General features: G+C 45.8%; 1 protein-coding gene and 1 pseudogene across 8 annotated transcripts in view; one reads left to right on the forward strand and one right to left on the reverse strand.

Annotated features, from left to right (window-relative positions):
• The window catches only part of Slc23a2 (solute carrier family 23 (nucleobase transporters), member 2), a 92,825-nt gene that overhangs the window by 27,244 nt on the left and 40,783 nt on the right, over nucleotides 1–24,798 (reverse strand). For 6 of the 8 annotated variants that reach the window (NM_001355430.1, XM_030251883.1, NM_018824.2 and 3 more), the window contains exons 2-5: nucleotides 21,733–21,987; nucleotides 14,403–14,501; nucleotides 11,474–11,590; nucleotides 9,357–9,514 (exon numbers count right to left, since the gene is read on the reverse strand). In NM_001355430.1, the coding sequence (NP_001342359.1) occupies nucleotides 9,357–9,514; nucleotides 11,474–11,590; nucleotides 14,403–14,501; nucleotides 21,733–21,840 (482 nt within the window). In that variant the 5' untranslated portion in view covers nucleotides 21,841–21,987. Of the gene's footprint in view, nucleotides 1–9,356; nucleotides 9,515–11,473; nucleotides 11,591–14,402; nucleotides 14,502–21,732; nucleotides 21,988–22,838; nucleotides 22,943–23,519; nucleotides 23,826–24,798 lie in introns of those variants that run through there. The other 2 variants (XM_006499907.4, XM_030251882.1) reach the window with 2 other exon arrangements.
• Nucleotides 20,087–21,176, forward strand: Gm14052 (predicted gene 14052; annotated as a pseudogene).

Genomic DNA, 24,798 nt, shown 5'->3' on the forward strand with positions numbered 1-24,798 from the left:
ACGTCATCTTGAACAGTCCAAATAACACCATTTTACCACAGGTTCAGACTTTAAGTAAGGCATCATAGGGTAACATAACATAAACATTGAATTGAATACATATATGTATACACACATATATGTATTCACATTTATATTCTTTGGGGGGTTGTCATTCCAACGTAGCCCTGGATGGCCTGGAACTCAAATACATAAAGCACGGCCTCAAACTCTGAGATCTGCTGCCTCTGTCTCCTGAGTGCTGCTGGGGTTAGAGGTGTGCACCACACCCACTGCACTTCCCATTGGCTCCTCCTGGCAAGTGACAGAAGTCAAGGCTGATGCTGAGCTCCACTCTATTAAACCCTAATCCGAACCTAATCTTGGCACCTAAGGTGAGCATTTTATGTAAGAGCTAGGCTGCAGTGCTGACTGGGACAATGCTGCTCTGGGGTCCTGAGCAGGTGACAATGAAGTCTCCTAAGATGGGCAGTCTGATGCTCAGCTGGCCTCATTTCAAATCAGAAACATGACTCAAATTCCTGGGATAAACGCTACAGGAGCACATGAACAACTGACAGGAATCTCGCTAGGTCAGAAGGTGGGGTATTTCCCAGAGAGACTGCACCAGAAGTCCATCAATGAGCTGCTTGTCTGTGTCTACAGCACAACTTCTGATTCTGGGGCGGTGATACCAATTCAGCAGCTTTGAAAAGTATTTTATGTTTGTTTATGTGTCTGTGTGTATGCATGCCAGAAGAGGGCACAGGATCCCCTGGAGGTGGAGTTGCAAGTGGTGGTGGTGGTGGTGGGGGCAGAAGCTGAACCTGGGTCCTATGTAAGAGCAGCATGCACTCTGAACTGCTGAGCCATCTTTTCCAGTCCCAAATCTGCATTTCTGATCCAAGGTGCAGCTGAACCTCAGACCCCCTTAGGGCCAATCCCCTTGTGCTAAATCAGGACTTTTCAAGCCTGTTGGCCTCAACCCCTTTTGGGAGGGGGTATGAGTAATCTTTTCACAGGGGTCACCTAAGGCCATTGGAAATATCACATATTTACATTACAATTCATAACAGTAGCAAGGTTATAGTTACGAAGTAGCAATGAAATAATGTTATGGTTGGGGGTCACCACGACACGAGGACCTGTATGAAAGGGTTGTTAGGAAGGTGGAGAAGCACTGCTCTAGATGAAAGGATAACGACAATCCTGTCATCTGATAACGTGGCAGCCCGGCCTGACACAAGCACTACCAAAGGCAGAGAGAAAGCTTCCTGGGTCCTGAGGAGCTGCTGCTGTGGGAAGGAGACAACATCAGTCACCTAGGAGATAACGGGAGGTGTGTGAGGCTCTGCCACCTATCAAATATGGTTCTCTTAAAAGATTGAGAAGCACTGAGCCACATGCCGAGAGGCTATGAAGAACCCAGGCAAAGAGAAGAGGTGCAAAATGGGGTCCATAGGACACAGACACAAAACCTCAGGGGATGTCCAAGAGAGGGACAGAGTGAAGGTGAAAAGGGACCAGTGGTACCTGTAGGCAAAAAGGAAAATGCTCAGGGGATTAAGCTCTGAAAGGATCACTTTGAGGGAAATGGGGACTGGTGACTGTCACCTGGAAGCTATTCTCAGACTTGAACAGGCTGTGCCATAGCTCTAGGTGTGGTCCTTACCTGACCAACCTCCAAGTCCTTTGGTGTTGACTCTGGTGACAAGCCGGCAAGGACCAGGACCTGCTATTCTTTTAGCCTCTAATGGTTCCCCTCCATACTGGTCTGCTCGTCCTGTCCTGAAGCTACAACTGCCTAACAGAAAGACACAGCCCTTTCACTTGCAATCTTATTCCCAGGACCAGCAGTAAAGAGCTTAAGGAGCTATTTACAAGCATGCTTGGAAAGTAATTTTGTTAAAGTTAAGAAGTTAGGCTTTCCTCACATGTGGATTTACAGTGCCGCCTGCGTGAGGCATTGTTCAGGTTGAGAAGAGAGCAGAAAGGAAGTGCGCACGACAGATCTCAGGAGCGCTGCTATCCCTATGGAAGGAGACCGGTCTCTGACAGTCAAAGGCCCTGTGTCCCACGGAAGCACCATGGAGGTGCACGGTGTATTTGCTCTGACAGAATTCCTCACTGAAGTGTAGTCTGTGTTCCTCAGCACAGATGATGACCAAACCTGGTGCAAAAGTTACCAATCACAAATGAACACTGGCTTGGATGGCAGAAGAATGGAAAACAGAAATCCTTACGGGACTCAAACAGACTGGGCTTGAAGGGACCAAGCTTCATCACGTGAGTCAACCACCAGGAATATGGACTGGACGCCTTTGGTGGAAAGCAAAGCAGTGCGCCAAAGAGAACCTCTGTAAATCAGCAGCGCTTTGGTGCTGTTTGCTCACTCATCACTCAGCTGTTGGGAATCAGATTACAGACCGAGACTACTTGACTCAAACACCTGAGCAGCAATTAGAACTGTCTATATCTCCCAAGAAAGCCAACAATAAAACAGTAACATAACCTAATATCCAAGCATAACTATATTTCTCTAATTGTTTCTCAAGTATCTACAGTTCCCACACCCAGGACAATCGAAGCCTGTGTACCACAAGCTCAGCATCCTGACAAGGAGACCTCTCAATACCTACTTGTCACGCTGGAACCCACCCATCAGGATGTCCCACTAGGTGAAGGTGCTTCTTTAAGGTGGGTGACTCTCCTCATCAGGTGACATGTTTTCTCACTAACAGCAAATAATCTGAAGTGATTACCACTAACTTTAAATTCTAGAATGAGGTTTAGATATTACGATCCTCTGGTAATTAATCAATCAATAATATTTTGAACCACACTCTTGCTATGTGGCCCAAACTGTCCTCCTAGGGTTTTATCTATGTTTATAATCAACATTTGCTGTAAAGAAGAGTTTCCCTGTTTCTCCACTGTATCTCCACCTTCCTTTCCTGAACATCACTGCAGGCACATGAATTTAAGTTTTATAACTTACTACTATGCATGTTCTTAATAACTGAATTGTCCAAACCTGCCCAGAAGAGCCTGTTGGCTCCTGTCCCTTCGGAAGGGAGCTCCACGTGTCCTATTGTTCTCTGAACATAGCTTTCCAGTATGAGATATTCCAGGTTCAACTTGTCCTCCCAGGCCCTACTCTAAGTCAGCCACTTGCTCAGAGAACACTAACTAGTCCATTGGCCTAAAGACTGGTAGTGAGGACCAGAGATCTGCACACTGAGTGGGCTCACTGTTTCTAGACCCTATGTGTAGTAGCCAGAATTGAGATTGGTGGGGGGGGGGGGGCTCGGGGCGGGGAGATCAAGAAGGAAATACTCCCAGGACAACCAGCACCTCTCGGACATTTTTTTACCATATCAGATGACATTTTCCTTTGGATAATCTCCTTTGCAAACATTGTTAGCATAAAATGAAGCCAAATATAAGGCTGCATCACGTGGCACGGCTCTCTATCTGTTGACTGCAATACTGGTTATGTGACTGTGTACACAGGAAAACTCACCTGACTACACACTTTAGAAAAGGTGCATTTTATTGCATGTTAATACAATTAGGTGTTAATATAATTACTCATTAGATAATGGGTATTTACTTATTTAATCCATTTTTAAGACAGGGTCTCACTATGTAGCCTTGTCTGGCCTGCAAATCACCATGTAAACCGGGCTGGCTTCAAACTCACAGAGACCTATCTGCCTTAAAGTTATGTACACCACACCTAGCACAGGACTTTTTATCAATACTTTGAGGGAGTTTATGGGTATGCTTGGTAAAGCACTGCTACTGGGTAACAGTCTCAAAGCTGTGTGAAGTGGAAGGCGCTTCCTTCCCCTAACATCTGGTGAGAACCTGACTCCTTTCACCCTTGTTAGCCACCAGCCTAGAGAGGAGAAGCATCAAGGAAGAGAATGGGCAACCTGTGGTATGGGGAATGTGCCAGGCTAGCATATCTCATGGTCAAATAAAAAGAGGTGTAGAGAAGACAGATGGTGATGTGGCCTGCCTTTGATCCCAGCACTCAGAAGACAGAGACATATGGGTCTCTGTGAGTTTAACGCCAGCCTAGTCTATAAGAGCTAGTTTCAGGACAGCCAGGGCTACACAGAGAAACCCTGTTTTAAGAAACCCCCCCCCCCCACACACACACACCAAAAAACAGTGTAGAGGGAACAAAATTTGTTAAATCCAAAAATAGCAAAGAGTCAGGCAGTCTTTTAATCCCTGACACCTTGAAGATTAAAACAACAACGATAAAGAGTAATCTGTGGAAACATGGACAGCATCCCTGCCCCAGCAAACATGCAATGGAGGCTGGACGGGCTCAGGCCTCAGGAGGAGCTGGGTCGAATGACCGCTGCTGTTTTCTAATCCATCCAAGTCAGGACGCTGCCTGTGTGAGCAGGGGGCACACCCAATCCTGTAATAGTCATCAGGGACACGCTGCTCCACCAAACTTCTACCTCCCTTCCAGAGCCCAGGTAATAATGACAGCTCACGGCACCAGCAGGGCAGGCACTACCGTGCACAACACTCATTAACATGCTACATATTATTTTTCATCCGGGGGAATGGTCTTTGAGGAGCTAGGCAGTGTGGCTGAATTCTCATGGCTGGTAAGTGGTACAAAGGAATCCAAGCCACCACGTCTATGGTGAGTCTAGTCACCCAGTGAAGCTGACTAGAAATGATGTCTTTCAAGGTCATTTCCTTCCGGGTTTGCAGTGGCCTTCCACTTCACCACACTACTTAAGATGCTTTCTTAGTAACGTAGGCAGTAAACTTTTTATTTGTGGGAAATGCTACAACCAGCTATTATGTGCTGCTTGGCATGGCGTAATCTAAAGGTCATGATGTCACCGACTTGGCAGTTTGGATGAAACATTCACCCTGAATCATCCATGCCTCTGGCCCATCTTCCAGCTCACAGCAAGTGAGAGACTATGCACCCAGTCAGACAGCACCATAAGGACACAACCAGACAAACTGGGGTCTGAGTCCATGACACCTAGCCTGGACTTTAAAACGTTGAGAGACATAGCAAGCAAAACACTGTACAAGCTTAATTGGACCATGGCTTGGAGAGGCTTGGGGAACAGCTATAACACATCTTTTAGGGACAACTGGGGAAATTAAATGTAGACTGCATATTAGATGATATGATGGTATAATTATTTTCTCAAGTTGATAAATGGCATTGTGGTTACTCAGAGACTATCATCCCATTTAGAGTGGAATAGCATGCTATCTGCAACTTCACTTCCAACTGGTTCACAAACACAAGGACTCCTCCTCAGGGATGATGAAATGTGGGGAAATTTCCAACCTCCCTAAATAACCTCTCTGCACTCTGATAGTGAGGGCTCAACATCCCCAGATGTAAGACCTGGAAAGTGTGCTGCCCTCAGGGAGTATACCACTTGTGCAAGACCCCACTCCCCACCAGCCCACTACATACATACTACACATTGCCACACACACCCTATGGCTACAAGAAGCTAATAAGGTAGAAAGCAGGAGACTTTCTCTTATGGGCAGTGGCTAATCAGAAACCAGATACTGAACTAGTGTCAGTGGCTCAGCAAAGGAATCTGCTATCTGCTTAAGCAGGTTTGTGCCTGACCACGAGAGGCCCCTTTGGTAGCCCCTACCTGCACTCTTACATTATTGGGGATGACCGAGTAGTGAGGCTCCTGGAGCAGGCTTGAGGGGTCCTCTAAAGACAGTGGGGTTCTCTTCTAGCCACATCTGTGAGAAAAATCAGTGAGGCAGAGAAGCACAGGGTTTCAGAGAACCTTCCTCCAAGGTGACTCCACAGAGGTGGGGGCCTCTAGCCATGCCTACTGCAAGCTGGCGGCTGTGGGTTAAGGAGAATCTGAATAACCCTACCCGGATGAGAGGAAAAGGGAGCTTTTAAAAGGGTTTAGAACGAGCTCTTAGAACAAGCTCAAGGGGTAGCTAAAACTAACCAAATGTAACCAAGCAAGTAACCAAATGTAGAACTGTTGAGTCTCTATCAAAGGAGCTGAGCAATGAAGATGAAGTACAGGGAGAGGCAATGCGGGAAGGCAGAGGGGATGCCCGGGAAGAGGTGTCCTGGAAATCAGCCCACCCAACATACACATGCTCTAGGGAGTGAGCCTCACAACCCCCTATGGAAACGATGGTGGTCCCCAGAGACAAGGAAGACACTCTCAGGCAGCAAAGCAGGGAAGGAAGGGTCTGCCAGAGAGGAGCACTGTGGGCTCAGCCTTAGGTTTGCCAGAGAGGAGCACTCTGGGCTTAGCCTTAGGTCTGCCAGGGAGGTACACGCAGGGCTCAGCCTTCAAATCCAACATCTTTCCTGAATCTATTTTTATGGAACAATAGTTTCAAGGCTGCAATAATGAAGCGGGGAGGATCTACGCACAGGCCACTCCTAGCTTCCTCAGAAGAGGCAGGGCTCAATCACCTTAGCTGCCCAATGTGATGGAAGCATCAGGTGCCAACAGATGCCAGAAAAACACATAATACAGAACTTATAACACAACACAGATAACCACCAGAGTTGGGAAATCCAAGAAATCACAAAAGTTTAACTTGAAAAAACTTCCATGAGGGGAAGGCTGAAAAAATGACTAGTAAGCCAAAACACAAACCATCTACATACAATCCTTTAGCTGAGCGGTGGGATCAGCCCAGCTCTGGGCTCCATCCCCACACCACCACACCCCTCCCCATCTATCCACTCTTGCATCTCCTTGGTGTGAACTGCTTGTTTTAAACAGAGAAATTTAAAACGCCAACTGAGATGCTAATTCTCAGCACCGGTGATGGTCCACACCACGATCTAGCAGTTACACTCCACAACTGCCCAATTATCTGCGAAGTTACAAAAGATGATTAAGATACAGACAGTAACTGTCACCCAGGGACACTGAAGGCAGTCTCCCTCATCCTCCCAAGGAGATGATAGCTGCCTATGTCCTGAGGCTGAGAAGGTATGTCCCACCACTCTTCTGTGGTCATATGGCTAAGGCCTTCAAGGCACAGTCCTACCACTACGGGGTCTTAGTGCTCAGCCAAGTCCTGGCTTGTACCTGGTGACAGGAATCCTGTGCTGGATCATAACTTAAACTGCGTTTGCTTCCACCTCTGCCAAGGTGAAAGATAACTCTCATCCTTTAGGGCCAAGACCACAAGTCTCTGGGACCTATCTCTACTACTGCCACCTCCTCAAGTCCTAGACATGCTATCCCTGCCTCTCTTATGACCCTATATAATGTTCTGGGGTATGGTCATCACCATACATGCATGGTCCTGTCTGCCTGCCACCTGGAGTCACTTGCACTTTCTACAGATGGGTCAATAGGTATCTGTGGGGCTGTAGAACTTTCCCTCCTTCATAGGTCATGACTGGATACCACCCATGCCTCAACAGCCACAGAATCCCACATCCCAGGTCCAGCTTGATAGCATGGTACCCATTCTCCCAGACAGTATGCACTCACTGCCTGGTTCTTAGTTGGGATGCTGGCCTACTGATAGAGAACCGAGCATGTAGCCACACATGGTGAAGAGGGACAGGCTGCTCGTCACTCCACCGGACATGTAAGCCTCGTGAGCAACTGCACAGACACCCCACGCCAACAAGTAGCTCCTGATTTCCAGTTCCCACGTGGGCAGGTGGCAGCACCCGCTCTAGGTCTTTCTTGACTGGCTGTTCTCTAGGGGACAGGAGAGGTGAACTGTGCTGACCTCACTGTTCTCCATGGCTAAAGCCTGATACCCTCAAGACCAAGAGCATTGCCTGAAGTCCCTGAGGTCCACTTGCTACGTCATCTTATGTAAGTCTGCCCAACAGGTTCAGCAGTCACCCGGCCAGGCCTTTGGCATGGCATAGGAATGCAGCGTACGCAGGCAGATGCAGCCATAAGGAAGAGCTTCCACCACCTCCATGTTAGCCAACTTTAACAACCATAGGTCACATCAGCTGGTTAGGAAAAATATTACCTCCCTCAAAGTGCAATGTCCTGTGTACTATGTAAAGCCAACAAAAGATGTTCCACCAGATCTGTGACCCAAAGTCTTGGATAATCAACACCAAATACCAGTGTCACTCCTGCCTGGCTTGGACGTTTTATGAAAGCCTGGGTTCATCTCCCTCCCTAGCATATCAATGACACCTCTACTCTCCTCTGAACCCCAGATGAGAACATCTCTGACCCTTCGGTCAGTGTCTAATAGGAACAGCTTGCCAGCCCCATGGTCTCCAGTGCAAACAGCTTCTCTCCACCAGCAGACCTGCAAAGGAACTGCCTTCACCTTCCCACTCCACCTCTACTGCAGCCAGACACCCCAGCTGCTCACTGCCCCTGGCAGGGTAGCCCTTCAGAGTTCTGAGGATTCTGGCACATTGGACTCCAGGTCACAGCTGCCTGCTACTCAGTGTCCCTCTAGCTGCCTCATCCTAGCAGGGAAAAGCAATTCCCACTTGCACTGTCTCCAATGGAGAGAGAGAGAGAGAGATCCACAGACTTTGCTCTGAGGATAACCAGCAGAGCCTGGGCAAGTAGGAAGCTGTGCTGAGAACAGGACTGACTGTGGAAAAGAAGAAAAGGCCGGCTTACAGAAGCTAGGAATGCTTGCTACTTGTACTTCCTAGCTCAGCTCCACACTGTTACGGGGCTATGGATGCAAAGGTAAATGAGCCAAAGAGCTAGCACCAAAAAGAGCACCATGAGAACGTGGGGCAAAGACAGAGGAGCAGGCCACATTAGAAGAGCGAGTCCAAAGAACATAAAACACATGTGGAAATTCAGGGGAGAACAGAGTATTTCAGGAATCTCTGGAGGGGAACAAGTGGGGCAGAGGATGTGCAGGGGTGCTATGTGGGCAGGCCACTGGGACATGAAGTAGGGCGGGGCTCAGAGGCTGAGGTAGAAACCTGGGAAATGCAAAGAGTGCACAAGCTGTACACTAGGAAGAACGCAGCCTGGGTAGCCCAAGGAGGGGAGTGATAGAAAGATGGCAGGAGCTGGGGAGTGCACAGAGAGCAGAGACAGTGCAAGAGACCAGATAGAAACTGGGTCAAAGAGACTGGGTCAGAACTACAGCAGAGGACTGGACGGCGTGCTAGAGACCAGAGTGCCTTGCCAGCCAGCCACAGAAATGAAAAGACTTTTTCCAACTTGCACAATTGTTCCCTTCATGAAGAGAGGAAATATGGGGCCAGGGACACCTTGTAAAGGTGTGCTGAGACCAATGGCCACTGGGATATGCTGTACCACCAACTGATCTGTCCAGTAGCCCTGAGCAAAGTGCCCATCTTTCTCAGTGCCTTGCTGGGGTGTAAAAATCCCATAGTACATCTGTCTCACCTGCATCCAAATGTTGTCTGCAGCAATGTAGTGATTCCCACGCAGAAGAAAATGGTCCCGATGAGCTGGCTGGTGGCCCACTGGTCATCCCCCACGCACATGGCATCAGCCAGCAAAAAGGGCACCGCGATCGTGCCACTGAAACACGTCAGGTAGTGCTGCTCGAGGAGAGACAAGGGGAAAGGTAAACCTGCCCTGCCTTTGCTTAATTTGCCCTTAACACTGGTGTCCTGCTGTCTGTAGGACATACAGACCACATGAAGACGCTCTAGTTACGCGAGTTGTCCCGCCATTTTGTAACTTTCCTTTCCCTATTACCCATGTCCTATGACATCACTGACATGAGTTCACATCAGCACAGAGGAAGGTCTCACAGAAGTTTAGATATTTCTTACTAGGCACACTTACTTTTTGTGCCCACTAACACTTGTCCAGCATGTTAAGTACATTGTGCTGAACAACTCTTGCCGTGAAGGAGACCCTCGCTAGGCACGCTTGAGGACGTGATCCGACAAGGTCTTGTTTTACTCCTGTTTTATGGAGTCAGGGTCTCACTCTGGAATCCAGTGTGTCAAACTCACTATATGGCTCGAGCTGATCTCAAATCAAACGCATAATCTTCCTGCTTCGGTCTTCCTGTTATCCAGGAGTAACAGGAATGCACCAAACCCAGCTGGGATGCTCACATCTGCATTCCTAAGATATTAGCCTGTGGGGCTCTTTCGTTTGCTTTTAGCCCTCTCAGGTCTGGGGAATATACCGTAGAGACTTCAGAGCAGAGGGCATTTTGTACCTTGCTCTGTGGTCTAGCACTCTTGGGCAGAGATTCACTCTCCCTCTAAGTACCCTGTCCTCCCTCCCATGGCCTCTGAAGATAGCTCCAGCACTCACAACTCATTTCCCTTCCTCCCCCTAATTTTCTAGTTCTTTATTTCTGTTCTGTGAACTCCCTCTTTTTTTCCCCCAAAGCTTCCCATTTCTGCCCAAGTCAGAGAAGCACACTGACTGTAGCTCAAATGTGCAGGCGTGTTCTGTCGAAAACTCCTCAATGCAGTGCACAAGGTACTGTGTATAGTTAGGAACAGGAGGTAAAAGAGTTGTCACTCCCATGTGACTATCCTAGAAATGCCTGAAAGGTGCGCCTCTCATATCAGGTCCAGGGTTACTCACCAAGCCCGTTCAGCCCTCCGGCTGCCAGAAGTGGGACCAGGCACAGTCCAGCTCCCAGTAGGCACGGGGTCTGAGCAACAAAACTGACTTTCTCCCACCTGAGAACCCTGAAGGGAACTGATCACACACTGAGCAAGGAAGTGTGGAAAGTCAGACCTCAAAACAGGGTCCAAACCCAACGCAGGAGTCAGAAGCCAGGTAGGAGGCCAGGAAGGAGAGAGCACCCCCACATTTCTCAAAAGCCACTTTAATCCAGTGAGCAGGGCAAGCACTAAAGTCACAATAGACCTGTCTATTGTCATCATCCCCCACCTGTTCGAAGCTATGGAAGACAGACTAAGGCTGGGAGGCAGCAAAGTTCCCTTCCTTTAAAAGACAATTGAGCCTTCCTTCTTTTCCTGGTCATGATACTTGCCAGGATTGTGGATAGCTAAGGCCGGGTAGGAGGCCAAGGCTACTGACCCCTTTCTGTTTCTGCTGCCTCCCCTCCCCCGCTCCGCTTCCCCTGCAGCCCCCACCCCCCACCTCACCCCCACCCCACCCCCCCTGTATCATTTTTCACTCCCTGAGCATTTACTTCCCAGGTCTTTTTTTTCCCTGCTGTTCGGAAATTAATGTTGAAAATTCTTATACACAATTCTTGTAAAATACATTTACAATAAATCTTAGTTAAAATAAAACTTGGAGACTACAGGGATGGCTCAGCAGTTTAATAATCACATGTACTGTTCTTGCAGGACACTGGAGTTCAGTTCCCAGAACCCCCATCAGGCACTGAGACTCCAACACCTATGGCCTCCACAGCCACCTGTAGTCACGTGCCTACACATAATACACAGACTAAAAATAATAAAATAAAAATTAAACATTGACTATCTTAAACATTTAGCCGGTAAACAGTATAAGCTCTAGGCCAGAGGTCACACACCCTAGAAGAATCATCTCACCTGCAATCCCAGGAATATGCACAAGTACCAGGGAGGAACATCTTCTATAGTGTAGATCATATCCGACCTCTGGGGATCCAGGCTCCCAGTGCTGTCCAGGGTCTCTGCAAGAGAGCTCTGGAATTGAGGGGAGAAAAGAGGGGCTAGTCACTGCCCGGAAAGATGTTAGCTCCGTTTGACTTAGCACAACCCTCTACTGCCCAGAACCACCTTCTGCTGGTGTAGCCATTCTGTCCTTTGAGTACCTCAGAGAGATAATTCTCAGAACGAGGGCTCTGACTCCCATGACATTGCCTCATTCCCAAGAGCACCAACCCTGACCAGAGTCTCTGCCCAAATCTTGAAATCTTGGTTTTGGCTTTATTTATTAAAAAAAAAAAAAAAACCATTTCTAATACTTTATGTGGCAATAAAGATTTTTAAAATGTTAAGTATTGCATGCATCTAAAAGTCAAGACCACCAAGATAACTAACTCAGCCTAGCAAGTACTCAGTCTTGACATCAGCTAAACAGATGGCTTGAAGAAACCCTGTCTTTCTTTCCATGGAGTCTTAAAATTGCTCTAGTTTCTAAGACTCTGTAAATAATTAATTGCATTTCTTAGAATCTGAGGTGCATATCTCTGGTGGTTGGAATGAGATGTCTCCCATAATCTCAGACATAATCTCAACTGGTCCCCAGTTTGGGCTGTTTGGGGAGGATTAGGAGGCATGGCTTTGCTGGAGGAAGTACGTCATTGGGTGCAGGCTTCTCTGCTTCCTGTCGTGGTTTTGATTTGAGCGCTTAGCTGCCTGCCTGCTGCCATGCTCCCTGCAGTGATAGTCATGGAACCATAGCTCCAAACAAACCTTTGTCACAGTATTTCACCACATTCATTAAACCGTAACTAACACAATATGTACTTTTAAAATATTCTCTAACCTAGCAAACAAAATAATAGGTAACAAAATGAAAATGTTCCACAAAAAATGGCTAGAGCTAATACTGTGAGCCCATAGCCCATGTCCGATGGAGCTAGCCCACAGGGAGCTGCTAACTCCATGCCCTGCCACCTAGTGTTCCTTGAAAGGGGGCAAATTTGAGGGTTAAGTCCCTTTCCATAAACACTGGAATTCTGCCTCACTGTCTACGGTTAAAAAGTACAGCCTAATGAAGTTGACACTTGACACAAATGTTATAGAACAAACATTGGCCTCTGGTCCAGCAGCAGACGCTCACAGGCCTACAGTGCGGAATGTGCTAGAATGGAACTGTGTCTTTCAGAGACTGTAGTAGTGGACATGACAGAGAAACTGCACGTGCATCTGAGAGACTAGGACAGGACTGGCTCAGCAGGCTGAGCTACTCAAACTCAGAGGAAGGTCTGGCCTCACCTGACACCAGCTCCCAGGTGTTTGCTTTTGTTCTTGGATTTTAAAAACAATATTCTTTCTTTCTTTCTTTTTTCCTCTGAAGCCTTGGGGTAAGGTAACGGTTTACACAACAGTCCCATCTATGGCAGGGCCCTTGGGTCACCTGTTACCAGCTTGTTTACTGAGAAACTAGACTCTAAATTCAGCTACATGGTGGCCAGCCATACCTAAGAGGTTGATTCCTGATAAAACTTTCCATGCCAAAGCTCAGGTGAGCTTCCCTAGTTGGCAATATTTCATAAGAACTATTATGGATTGTTGTGGGAGAATTACAACACTGCCCGCCTGCCTTCACTGGGGGAAAGGTGCCGAGAGGCCTGGTGTCTCTCTAACTCTGCTGTTGTAGTTTTCCAACCAGGACTTTAATCTGCAGCTTATCTCTATACACAACTGCGAGGATGAGAACTGAATGGATTCTACAAATCATTAAGAAACACCTGAGCCCAACTGCAATTCCTGAAACACTTCTACACAGACAGGACTAAGGACATACTGGGCTCACCACACAAGGTAAATTCCACACTGTCCTATATCTTACACAAAGGAATAAAACCAAGGGCAAAATAAAGCCCTTCCTTAGTATATGCTAGTTTGCCTAATGAATGCCCCTGAAGGCCCATGTGTTTAAGGCTTCATCAAGGGTGACAACAGCCTAAGATACCATGGACCTTTAAAACATAGACTTTAGATAACACTGGAAGCTGGGGTAGAGGACTGTAAACAAAGTCCACTTTAGCCAAAACAGACAGACAGGCAGGCATACAAACAAAGGCACAGACACAAAGAGTTGAACTCTTGAAATGCATTGTGGGCCCCTGCTTGCCCCTGCCCCCTTTCTGTTTGCTGGGTCAGGATATGAGCATTGGTTCTTATGTGCCATGAGACTCTCTGGGGCGATGCCAACTAGGGTTGCCTATCTTCTCCTTCCAGACCTTTTAAGCCAGAATAGAACTCTCTTTACTTCATTTCATTATAGTCATACAAAATAAAAAAAGTACACAAACATGGTCATTCAAATTTTATTTAAAAAACAATGAATAACCACACACATGTATACATGTATGTATGTGTACATATGTAAATGCAAATCTATCTCTATAATCACATACATACATGAATGTATGCATGCCTGCATCATGCTTTGGAATGCCACACTGGTAGCTGGCAGTTTTGATTTCAGATATCCACCTTAGGTACACTTACCTTATATTTTTATTCCTATTTAATAGGTGAAAAGCTGATACCCAGAGAGTCATGGTAATTCCTTAGAGTCTGAGTCACCTCTGTAATCAGACTTGACTTTTGGTCCTCAAGCTCTTAACCACTGTTCTCGAACATTCTGGCCAAGGCTTTTACAAATACCTAGATAATGACTCTTAAGAGCTTTTAACCTTAATTGCTACTAAGACAATTAAAACCTAGTAATTATGACTCTTCCATTACAAAACAAACATACAGACACCCCCAAACCCCTGCAGAAACAGGGCCGGGCAGTAGGAAGGGGTAGCATGGGTACCTTCTCTGCAATGCCGTTCTCTGTGGTGTAGATTGCCATGAGCTCCGTGTCCTCGTTGTCCTGCTCTCCGCTGGATGTGGCCCCACCATTGATCACCACCTGAAGAGAAAGGCTACAGTGAGAGGGGCTTTCAGCACTTGCCATTCTGCTGTAGGGAAATATGGTTTTTCTAAATGGCTTCCCATAATTCTTAAGAGAGCCCTAAACTGCGCATTACATATCGCAGCGGCAAACTTTGTTTTCTTAAATGAAATAGATATGTATAGGCTACTTTAAATGGAGGAGTGTGGAGCTTCCCGTAGGGTGGAGCTGGGTAAGCCAGAGCCCCCCAGGGAAGTCAGAAATGGAACATTCCAAAGAAACCTCTAGCCATAGAATCCTCAACACTCTCCAGGGCGAGGGAAGTGACCGATAAGCCAGTGTTGCAATGTAGGTGAGCTGCTGCTGCTGAGTGGTAGTGTCCACACGGCTTTGGGTAAGATCACTTCCTCAGGAACCGAGGAAACTGCCTGTCTGCTCTAGAAAGAGGAAGTGTGGCCGTCAGAAGACTATAACTAAGCAGCCTGCTATGCGCAGCTGCTTAGGACACTGGGAAGCAGGAGAAACATCACCTCACCCCGCCCCCCATCTTGGAATCTATTCAAAGGAGCTCTAGCCTTATGCTGTGCATCCTTTGGTGAGGAACAACATGACTTATCTGGCTAGAAACAAGTATTTTCATTCCTTAATCAAATGGTTCCGTTCCTAGGGATCTCTTCTAAAGACGCAATACTGAAAGTAAAAGAGGCTTTACCCCCAAGAAAACAAGCACTTCCTAGGTGTAACAATAACTAGTCATAAACTAGTTATATTCAGATACTAGAAGAAAAATGGACATTTATGTGTATTTAAGTTTGTAGGTGCCAGGGGAGACCAGAAGAGGGCATCAGATCCTCGGACTCTCAAGTTGCAGGCAGTTATGAGCTCCCTAACCCAGCTTGGGTACTGCTGGGAACTGAACCCGGGCCTCTGACAACTGTTCTTAACTGCTAAGCCATCTTTCTAGTCCCAGGAGAGTGATTCTTACTGATAGGTTAACATCAAGGAAAACCACCTATAGCTTAGCTATAAGTGGCAACAACAGAATTACATTTTGTTTGTTTATTTGGGGGACAAGGTCTTGCTCTATAGCCCAGGCTATCCTGAAGCTCGGGATACTCCTGCTTCAACCTCCCAAGGCTGGCACTAAGGATGCTGCCACTGTACTGCCTCCAAATAGTTTTTAGAAACACAGAATAGAGGCAACCAGAGCTACAGAGTGAGATCCTACTCAGGGAGAGAGAGAGAGAGAGAGAGAGAGAGAGAGAGAGAGAGAGAGAGAGAGAGAGAGAGGTCATAAATCAATTAGTACAGATTGTACTGGTTAGAAGTATATCATTGTAATAAAAATTCCATATATAGGAATTAGAGAGATAGCTCAGTGATTAAAAACAGTGGCTGCAGAGGACCAAGGTTCAATTCCCAGCATCCACATGGGATCTCACAACCATCTTATATAGATAACTCCAGTTCCAGGAGATCTACAAAATGAGACCCTATCTCAAACACCACAACCACCACAACCAAATGTAGATTAGCAAAGAGAAAAACACAGTTTAAATTTCAGCACTGTAAAACAGAAACACTGATGGCAGTCTAAGAGAAACTGTATGTGGAATACAGAGAAAGGGGGGCTGAATCAACTATTTATAAAGAGCACCCCAAATCAACAGGGGGAGAGGGAGAGACCCACACAGGATCCAGCGTGAATAGAACAGGGCTTCGGAGTCCTACTCCTAGCTGAGAAACACGAGCAGCTGATGGCTGTTGAGAAAGGGAAGTCAATTTTCTCTAGTGGTCTGGCCCTTGTGGTTGCCTAGGAACCAGTTGATGGCTCTCCACCAATGGTTCTCCACCTGGGTGTTGAGACCTCTTTGGGAGCAGAATGACCCTTTCACAGTGATTGCATGTAAGACATACTGCGTATCAGATATTTATTTATACTACGATTCATAACAGTAGCAAAACTACAGTTATGAAGTAGCAACAAAATCACGTTATAGTTGGGGTCACCACACCGTGGGGAACCATGTTGAAGGGTCAGGTGTTAAGAAGGTTGAGAAGCACGGCTCTACACCCATGCACATATTTACAGCAGCACTAACTGAACTCTGTTCAACAGGAAGAAGAGCATGGGATAAAATTAGAAGGAAGAGGGGAAGGTCTGGGAGAACTAAGAGGTGGTCAGGAAGCTGAATATGATCAAAATACATTGTATACTTGTATAAAGTTCTCATCAAATACACAAAGAAAAACAAGCATACTGCTGAGTTCAAGACTAGTCTGGGCTACATAGCAGGAGGCTATCTAAAGAAAAAGGAGAATGAGAGGCAGAGGGAGGAGAGAGGAGAGAAAAGAAACTCTGAAGTTCACATGTTGGCAAAGGAAAAAGTCCAAGTAATACTATGTAAAGCATAATAGTAGTATTAGCACACAAAGCCAAGAGCTCCCCAGCTAGCCATATGGTTGGCAAAAGATCCAGAAACAATAAACTTTGGGTCAAGGACAGCAACAGCACAACTTTTAATCTCCACTCTTAACACTCCCTGAACATTCAGACCTGCTGACTCAGCATGTGCACCGTCTTCACATTGCCTTTAAAGCAAAGAACAATGACAGCTTACTCCCATATAGCAACCGTGGCTGTTAATCAAAGGACAACAGCTTACTCCCATATAGTAACCGTGGTTGTTAATCAAAGGACAACGACAGCTTACTCCTATATAGTAACTGTGGCTGTTACTCAAAGAACAATGACAACTTACTCCTATATAGTGACCATGGCTGTTACTCAAAGGACAACGACAGCTTACTCCTATATAGTAACAATGGCTGTTAATCAAAGGACAACGACAGCTTACTCCCATATAGTGACCGTGGTTGTTAGTCAAAAGGTCATTTTACCTTCCTTTTCCTTTTACACATTTGGTAGTTTCCTATAACGAACACAAGTTCTTTCTCCAAGAGGGAATCATTAAAAAGACTAAATAGCTAACTAAGCAACAGCAGGTATAAAGTTCCTTGGCCTGAGGAATTCTGGAGAGATTTCCAATCCACTGACTTTTGTAGCAGCAAAAAATTAAATTTATCATTTGAAAGCACGTAGACCCAAGTCTAAGTTTAAAAGCATGCTAGAGATCTAAATAGGGCTCTAATTTAACATGCTCTAAAGGGGATGAATTTTCTTATATTACTTAGCAAAGGTCTGCTTTTAAAACTATTCCTGTCCAAGTAGAATGGTGCATACCTATCATCCTAGCTCTCAGAGGCTGAGGCAGGAGGATTATGGGTCTAGAGCCAACCTGGACCAGAACAAGACCCTATCTCAAAAACCAGACCAAAATAAACAGAAAAACACACAGAATTCTAATCACACTACAGCTTCTTACATAAACACTGGGTATGTGACACTGGTTGCCTGTGCTAGCTGCAGCAAGACCCCCCACTTTCCCAGCCCAATTCAAGTTTGCACTTGAAGCTACAGCATTCCACCCTGCATCACTCAGCGGCCCAGGAAGCTAGGGAGAACACACGGGCAGGATGAATTTCCTAACATAACACAAAGCAACTGGAGTGGAGTAACTCATGAACTAAGGCTGCTCTGCTTTGTGGGTAAATGTACCTTTTGGGGAACACGGGTGTTTTGGAACTAGGAGGAGATAGTAGTTACATAACAGTGTATGTATGTGTGTATGTGTATGTGTGTGTGTGTGTGTGTGTGTGTGTATGTATGTATATATATATATATATATATATATAATGTCTCTGACAACTCTATTTCAAATTTTATATTATATACACTGTACCTCAAAGACAAATTTTTTGAGATAGGTTCAAAATGTAGCTCAAGCTAGCCTTACACTCCAGAGCCTCTCTAGCTTTGGCCTTCTGAATCCTGGACTACAACAAAGTAGCACCACTGTAGCCAATCTCACTAAACTCTAAATTTTAAAAGGGTTCCAAATACAGATTTTGGCAAGAGTCCACAATTCCAACTGTCCTTCTGACTCTGTCTATTCATATTCACACAACAGATGCTCCTTGGGCTACACAAAAGCTCAGATGCTTATTTCAATGACCCTAGCTATGTCCCGGGCAAATAAGACTCAATCCTGATGCTCTACAGGATGCCCATCGAGGGTGAGCACTGGTGTCAGGCTAGGAAATTCCAGCTTAACTCAAGAGGCCTTGGGGAGCCAGGAGGGGGGCCAAGCACAGACACTGAAATGCTTTTTAAGCTTTCTAAGATTTGATTTTGATCTGCACTAATAACGTGGCTTGTAGGGTGGTTGAGGAAGTGGCTCTGAGCAGAGCTGATGTTGAGCTGATGTGGGCAGTGAGGTGCTGCCGGATGAAGACGGTCTTGCAGGGGTAGGGTTGGGCTTCTGGGCATACCGGTTCCACATCACTGAGATGAGAGACACAAAACATTTTAAGTTCAGTCCCTAGCACTCACACAGTCTTGTACCAGGGGATCTAGGCACTGTCTGTATGTGATTCACAGTCATATATTCAGGCAAAGCATCCATCAATACAAAATACAGGTTAAAGAAAAGAAGGAAAATGGCTGTGCTTCTGACCCAGCTTCAAGGGGCTGTGTCTAGTGTTTTGCCTGAAGAGTCTGGGAGCTGTGGAGAACAGCACCTGGGGAGAGACCTAGCTAAGCTGGCTTTCACAGCCAATCCGCTCATTAATCTATTAATTGCATTCACAAACAGATTATCTATTCAAAAGAGCAGAACTCTAGTCTTCTCTTCAAAGTCCTACTTGGTACCATCTCTTCATATTTCCTAATGGGGATTACATTTCAAAATAAGTTTTAGAGGAACCAGACCACACCGAGGCCACAGCATGCAGCTAGCTCTAAGCCAGTGCTTGTAAGCCTCTCTTTGTAGAGAAGATGTTGAAATTCATGACCCAAGGGCTTGGTAAGTGCCAGACACATTAGTCATCCTTATTGCCATCCATCCCTCTCTATGTAAAGCTGGACGCAGCCTACAGGGCCAGGAACAGCCACGTCGCAAGTAGCATTAAAGGAACAGGTGAGATACAACCCAACAGGAATACCCAGAGGAGACCCCGCGGAGAGGAGCAAGAGCCTGTGCACTCTTGCTGAGCAGCAGCTCCTGCAGCGCACTCTGATGGAATGTGGCCGTTAGGTGTTGCAGAGGTCTGTAAGAAGAACAGAGGCTTTAAGACAGGAATCCCCAGGGCCAGAGCTCCCCAGTCCTGAGGAGCTACTGGCTGTTGATGGAGAGTCAGTTTCCTTATGATGTGAGTCACGGGTGGTCAACCACACAGCAGGGCAGTCAACTCCCAAGACAAGCTGGGCAACACAAACTTGATTCAGTGGGAAAAGAAAACAAAAGAGAAATCTCAGAGTTGGGTAGCCAGGGGTAAGAGGACTTTGCAGGGGGTGGGAGCAGGGGGGATGAGTATGTTCAAATTACATTTGTATAAAATTCTCAAAGAACCATCAACCAGTTTCAGGTAGCTAATGTATGTTAGATCTGAACTACATCTCCTAACAGCACAGTTTTGGAGAGAAAATGAAGACTCTCTCCAGAACACAGTAAGCACTGGAATGGTTTTAAAAACATTAATTGATATTGAACTCGAGTTGGAAGAGGCGAGTCCGGTCTCAAAATGGAGGGCCATGATCCAAAGGAACCAGAGCAGCTGAGGAAGCTGCTTATTGGTGGTCTGAGCTTTGAAACCACAGATGATAGCTTAAGAGAACATTTTGAGAAATGGGGCACACTTACAGACTGTGTGGTAATGAGAGATCCCCACACAAAACGTTCCTGAGGCTTTGGTTTTGTGACCTACTCTCGTGTTGAAGAGGTGGATGCTGCAATGTGTGCTCGGCCACACAAGGTTGATGGGCGTGTGGTGGAACCAACGAGAGCTGTTTCTAGAGAGGACTCTGTAAAGCCTGGCGCCCATTTAACAGTGAAGAAAACTTTTGTTGGTGGTATTAAAGAGGATACGGAAGAATATAACCTGAGAGACTACTTTGAAAAGTATGGCAAGATTGAAACCATAGAGGTTAAGGAAGACAGGCAGAGTGGGAAAAAGAGAAGATTTGCTTTTGTAACTTGTGATGATCATGACAAAGTTGATAAAATTGTTGTTCAGAAATACCACACGATTGATGGGCATAACTGTGAAGTGGAAAAGGCCCTTTCTAAACACGAGCTGCAGTCTGCTGGATCTCAGAGAGGCCGTGGAGGTGGAGCTGGCAGCTTTATGGGTCGTGGAGGAAACTTTGGAGGAAGAGGTGGCTATGGTGGTAGAGGTGGTGGCAGCAGAGGTAGTTATGGAGGTGGTGATGGTGGACATAAAGGATTTGGAGGTGATGGTGGCAGCTATGGTGGTGGTCCTGGTTACAGCAGTAGAGGAGGTTATGGAGGTGGTGACCAGGATATGGAAACTAGGGTGGTGGATATGGTGGTGGAGGAGGAGGATACGATGGTTACAATGAAGGAGGAAATTTTGGTGGAGGTGACTATGCTGGAGGTGGGAACTATAATGACTTTGGAAATTATAGTGGACAGCAACAATCAAATTATGGACTCATGAAGGGGGGCAGTTTTGGTGGAAGAAGCTCAGGCAGTCCCTATGGTAGTTGCTATGGATCTGGAGGTAGAAGTGGTGGATATGGTAGCAGAAGGTTTTAAAATAAAACAGAAACGGCTACAGTTCTTAGCAGGAGAGAGAGCGAGGAGTTGTCAGGAAACCTGCAGGTTACTTTGAGACAGTCGCCCCAAATGCATTAGAGGAACTGTAAAAATCTGCCACAGAAGGAACGATGATCCATAGTCAGAAAAATTACTGCAGCTTAAACAGGAAACCCTTCTTGTTCAGGACTGTCATAGCCACAGTTTGCAAAAAGTGCAGCTATTGATTAATGCAATGTAGTGTCAAGTAGATGTACATTCCTGAGGTCTTTTATCTGTTGTAGCTTTGTCTTTTTCTTTTCATTACATCAGGTATATTGCCCTGTAAATTGTGGTAGTGGTACCAGGAATAAAAAATTAAGGAATTAAAAAAAAAAAACATTAATAGCAGTGTGTACTTCCTTCCTGGGTTAACTCAAGCAGGTCCCCTGAGGCTGGCTAAGAGTACAGCCAATATAACATCATGAGAGACGGTTGATTTTTCAATGCCACAATGTTCACTGAAAACACAAGTGTTAAAGTGTGTCCTACGTATACTCCAGAGAAGAACTGCAGGCAGGAAACACTCTTACCGGGAGAGTAAAGAAATTCGAGTGCTTCGCCTCCTCTTCATATTTGCCTTCCGTGGAGCCCCCAGCCTCCACTGACTTGGATGCCGTGTTCTTGCCGATACCCATCATCAAGGAAGGCTGAGCAACCTACACAGCGGTTGGCCTGGAGTGGTTACAGGGAGGGCTTAGTCAAGCCAGGAGTTTAAGACCAGAGGCAGCTCGTCAGCACCAGGGACACTGGAGTCTTAGATGGAGGTTCCTGTCATCTCCTATCACCTGCAAAAGACAGTGCAACAGTCATGAGACTTAGGCAGGTACACGTTGCACCCAAACAGCTGACAAGACACCAGTGCTTTTCAGGAACCCACCCCCTTTACTATAGTCAGTTACCACTCCCCTGGAGAAAGAAGGAAAATGGTATGTCAAAATATTAGAATTCTAGGAAGAAGAAAAAAAAAACAGCTAAGGCATTCCTATAATGTGCATTAACCCTGAGCTTCCGGATAGATCATTTCCATCAATGGAAGCGTTCTCTACCTGCCCTGTCCAGCTGATATTTGTAGGCATCTGGCACTTAAAAAGTGGCTTGTGCCAATGCAGAAATGAATTTTAATTAAAATTTAAGACAATGCAGATATAGCCAATTTATCACAAATAAAAGGTGACTTAAATAATTCTAAATCCTCTACCTATGCTATGGAAGGCAGAAGGCGTTCAACATCTAATAAAAGATAAAAATAACCACATGGCTATGTAGACTTCAAGCAAAACAAGAGCATGCGTTCTCAGTTCGTAAGAACCACAAAATGGGAGTCAGAGCAGTCATGCTTAACTAGGTAACATAAATACACTTCAGAAGAAAACCCAGGGCCTCCCTCTAAATACCTAAAGAGAAGGTACACAAGGCGTGGGAAGAGAGAGAGATCACCACTACTAAATCCGAGATGGATATGACAAGGCTGAAGAATCTAAGAGATGGAAATATTCAACAAAGAAACACCCAATATCCCAAACTTAAAAAAAAAAAGAAAAGAAAAATTCAAAAGCAGAAAGATCTTGCAACAATTAGGTAGATAACACTTCAAAGGAGAAAAAAATTAAAACAATTTCAAACCACGAAACATAACCTGGACAATACAGCTAATCCACCGGGGATTAACAAACATGTGAAAAACCTGTCTTCAAAGATGAGAACGCACAAAGCATACAAGCAAGGGCTGGCACACATACAACACAACAAGCCCCAGTGTGCCTGGCTCTATATGAAGCAAGACTGACATGAGTGGGCGGGGGGGGGCGGGGGGGCGGTGCAGAGCACACTCAAGGTGCTTCCTATTACAGCAAGCAATGTGGGATCCATCTCCCCTCCAAGAAGGAAAGTCTAACTAAACTAAAGGGTGTGTAAGAATCAAGTAGGAAACTTTCTTTTTAAAGACTTCTCCATTTGGGGTGGTTAAGCAAAGGCACGTGACAGCTGATCACAGTCACGAGAACAGAAAGGGAAAACAAGACACAGCAGCCTGCGTGCCACACTACAGTCTTATTTTTTTAATCCACTAAGTTCTAAATTTTATGTCTATAGGTGTTCTACCTTCCTGTAAGCCTGTGTTGTGAGCATGCCTGGTGCCGGGAGCACCAGATGCCCTGGGACTGCAGTTACAAATGCTTGTTAGCCTCCATGTAGGTGCTGGGAGAGAAGGTAGCATTATTAACCACTGAGCCATCTCCCAGACTCCAAACTGCATTCTTGAACAGAGAGACTCCAAGACACCCATCAAACCTTCCCGGAGTGAAAAATGCTCACTTACATTCTTATCGTATCCACATCTACTTAACTTAAAATAGTTCTCCACAAGGCCACTTTTGAGCTCCAATGGCAATGTTTGTATTTGGCCGCAAGTTGGGGAGAGCTGATTATTCAGGAGGCAGCGGCAGTGCTGGGGCAGTGCTGGCCGTCCTCGCAGACCACGCTCTGTGGAAGGCTTCGGGTTACAGGGACAACAAATGAATGTGGTATGTATGCATGGCTCACAGGGACAGCCACGGGGTCAGATACAGTGTACTAACAAGATCAATGACCTCAACCACACAGGGAGTTGTTTTGCATGGGAAATGCCAAGGTCTGGGGGAAATGCAAAGGTGAAAGGACAAAAAAGGGGGAAGGGACAAGGGCAGAGGGAAGTTTAGGGACTTGTTTAAATTTCTGATAACACATGACCAGAGGGATGGCTGACAGGTTAGGTTAAGAGTACAAACTATTCTTATTCCCAGCTCCCAATTACTTGTGACTCCAGTTATAGACTCCAACTCCTTCTCTGACTTCTGTAAGCATTGCATTCAAGGTAATGAATCCACACTCAGGCACACACATGAATGAATGAATGAATGAATGAATGAATGAATGAATGAACGAATGAACGAATGGTATGGCAGTGAACACTTTAATCCCAGCATGAGGGAGGCAGAGGCATGCAGATCTCTGTGACTTAGAGATTCGCCTAGTCTGTATAGTTAGTCCTGAAACAGTCAGGGTTATGTAGACAGACTGTATCTCAAAAAAGAAAATAATAATAATATATTATTATATATACATATAATATTATTACCATTAGAAAACTATATTTTAAAAATTGTGGGTACTAGAAAGATAGCTCAGCAGTTAAGAGCACTTGCGGCTCTTGCCGAGAACCTGTTGTTCAGTCCCCAACACTTACATGCTGGCTCAGAACTGTCTGCAACTCCAATTCTAGGACACCCAACACCTCTCCTACTCTGAGGGCTTTTACACACAAGTGGTACATACACTTGCACAGACTCCCACATATACACAAGTAATAACAGTCTTAAATTGTGTGTGTGTTGTGTTAACATAAAAAAAGAAAGTCTTCCAGAACTCTAGCACTAGATAAGTTCCCTAATGAAGGGTGTCGAGGCTGCTACTATTCCTTACAAACGGACAGAGAATGCGCCAGGCTTCTTGCTGTCTGGGCACTGACCACTTGATAGAGGGAAAGGTGGTTGAAGGGTAATGACGACAATGACAGTAATGATATCCATTTTCTATTTGTTAAGTGGTCTTTATGCCAG

This window comes from Mus musculus, chromosome 2 (assembly GCF_000001635.26).
Source record: "Mus musculus strain C57BL/6J chromosome 2, GRCm38.p6 C57BL/6J".
Taxonomy (NCBI): domain Eukaryota; kingdom Metazoa; phylum Chordata; class Mammalia; order Rodentia; family Muridae; genus Mus; species Mus musculus.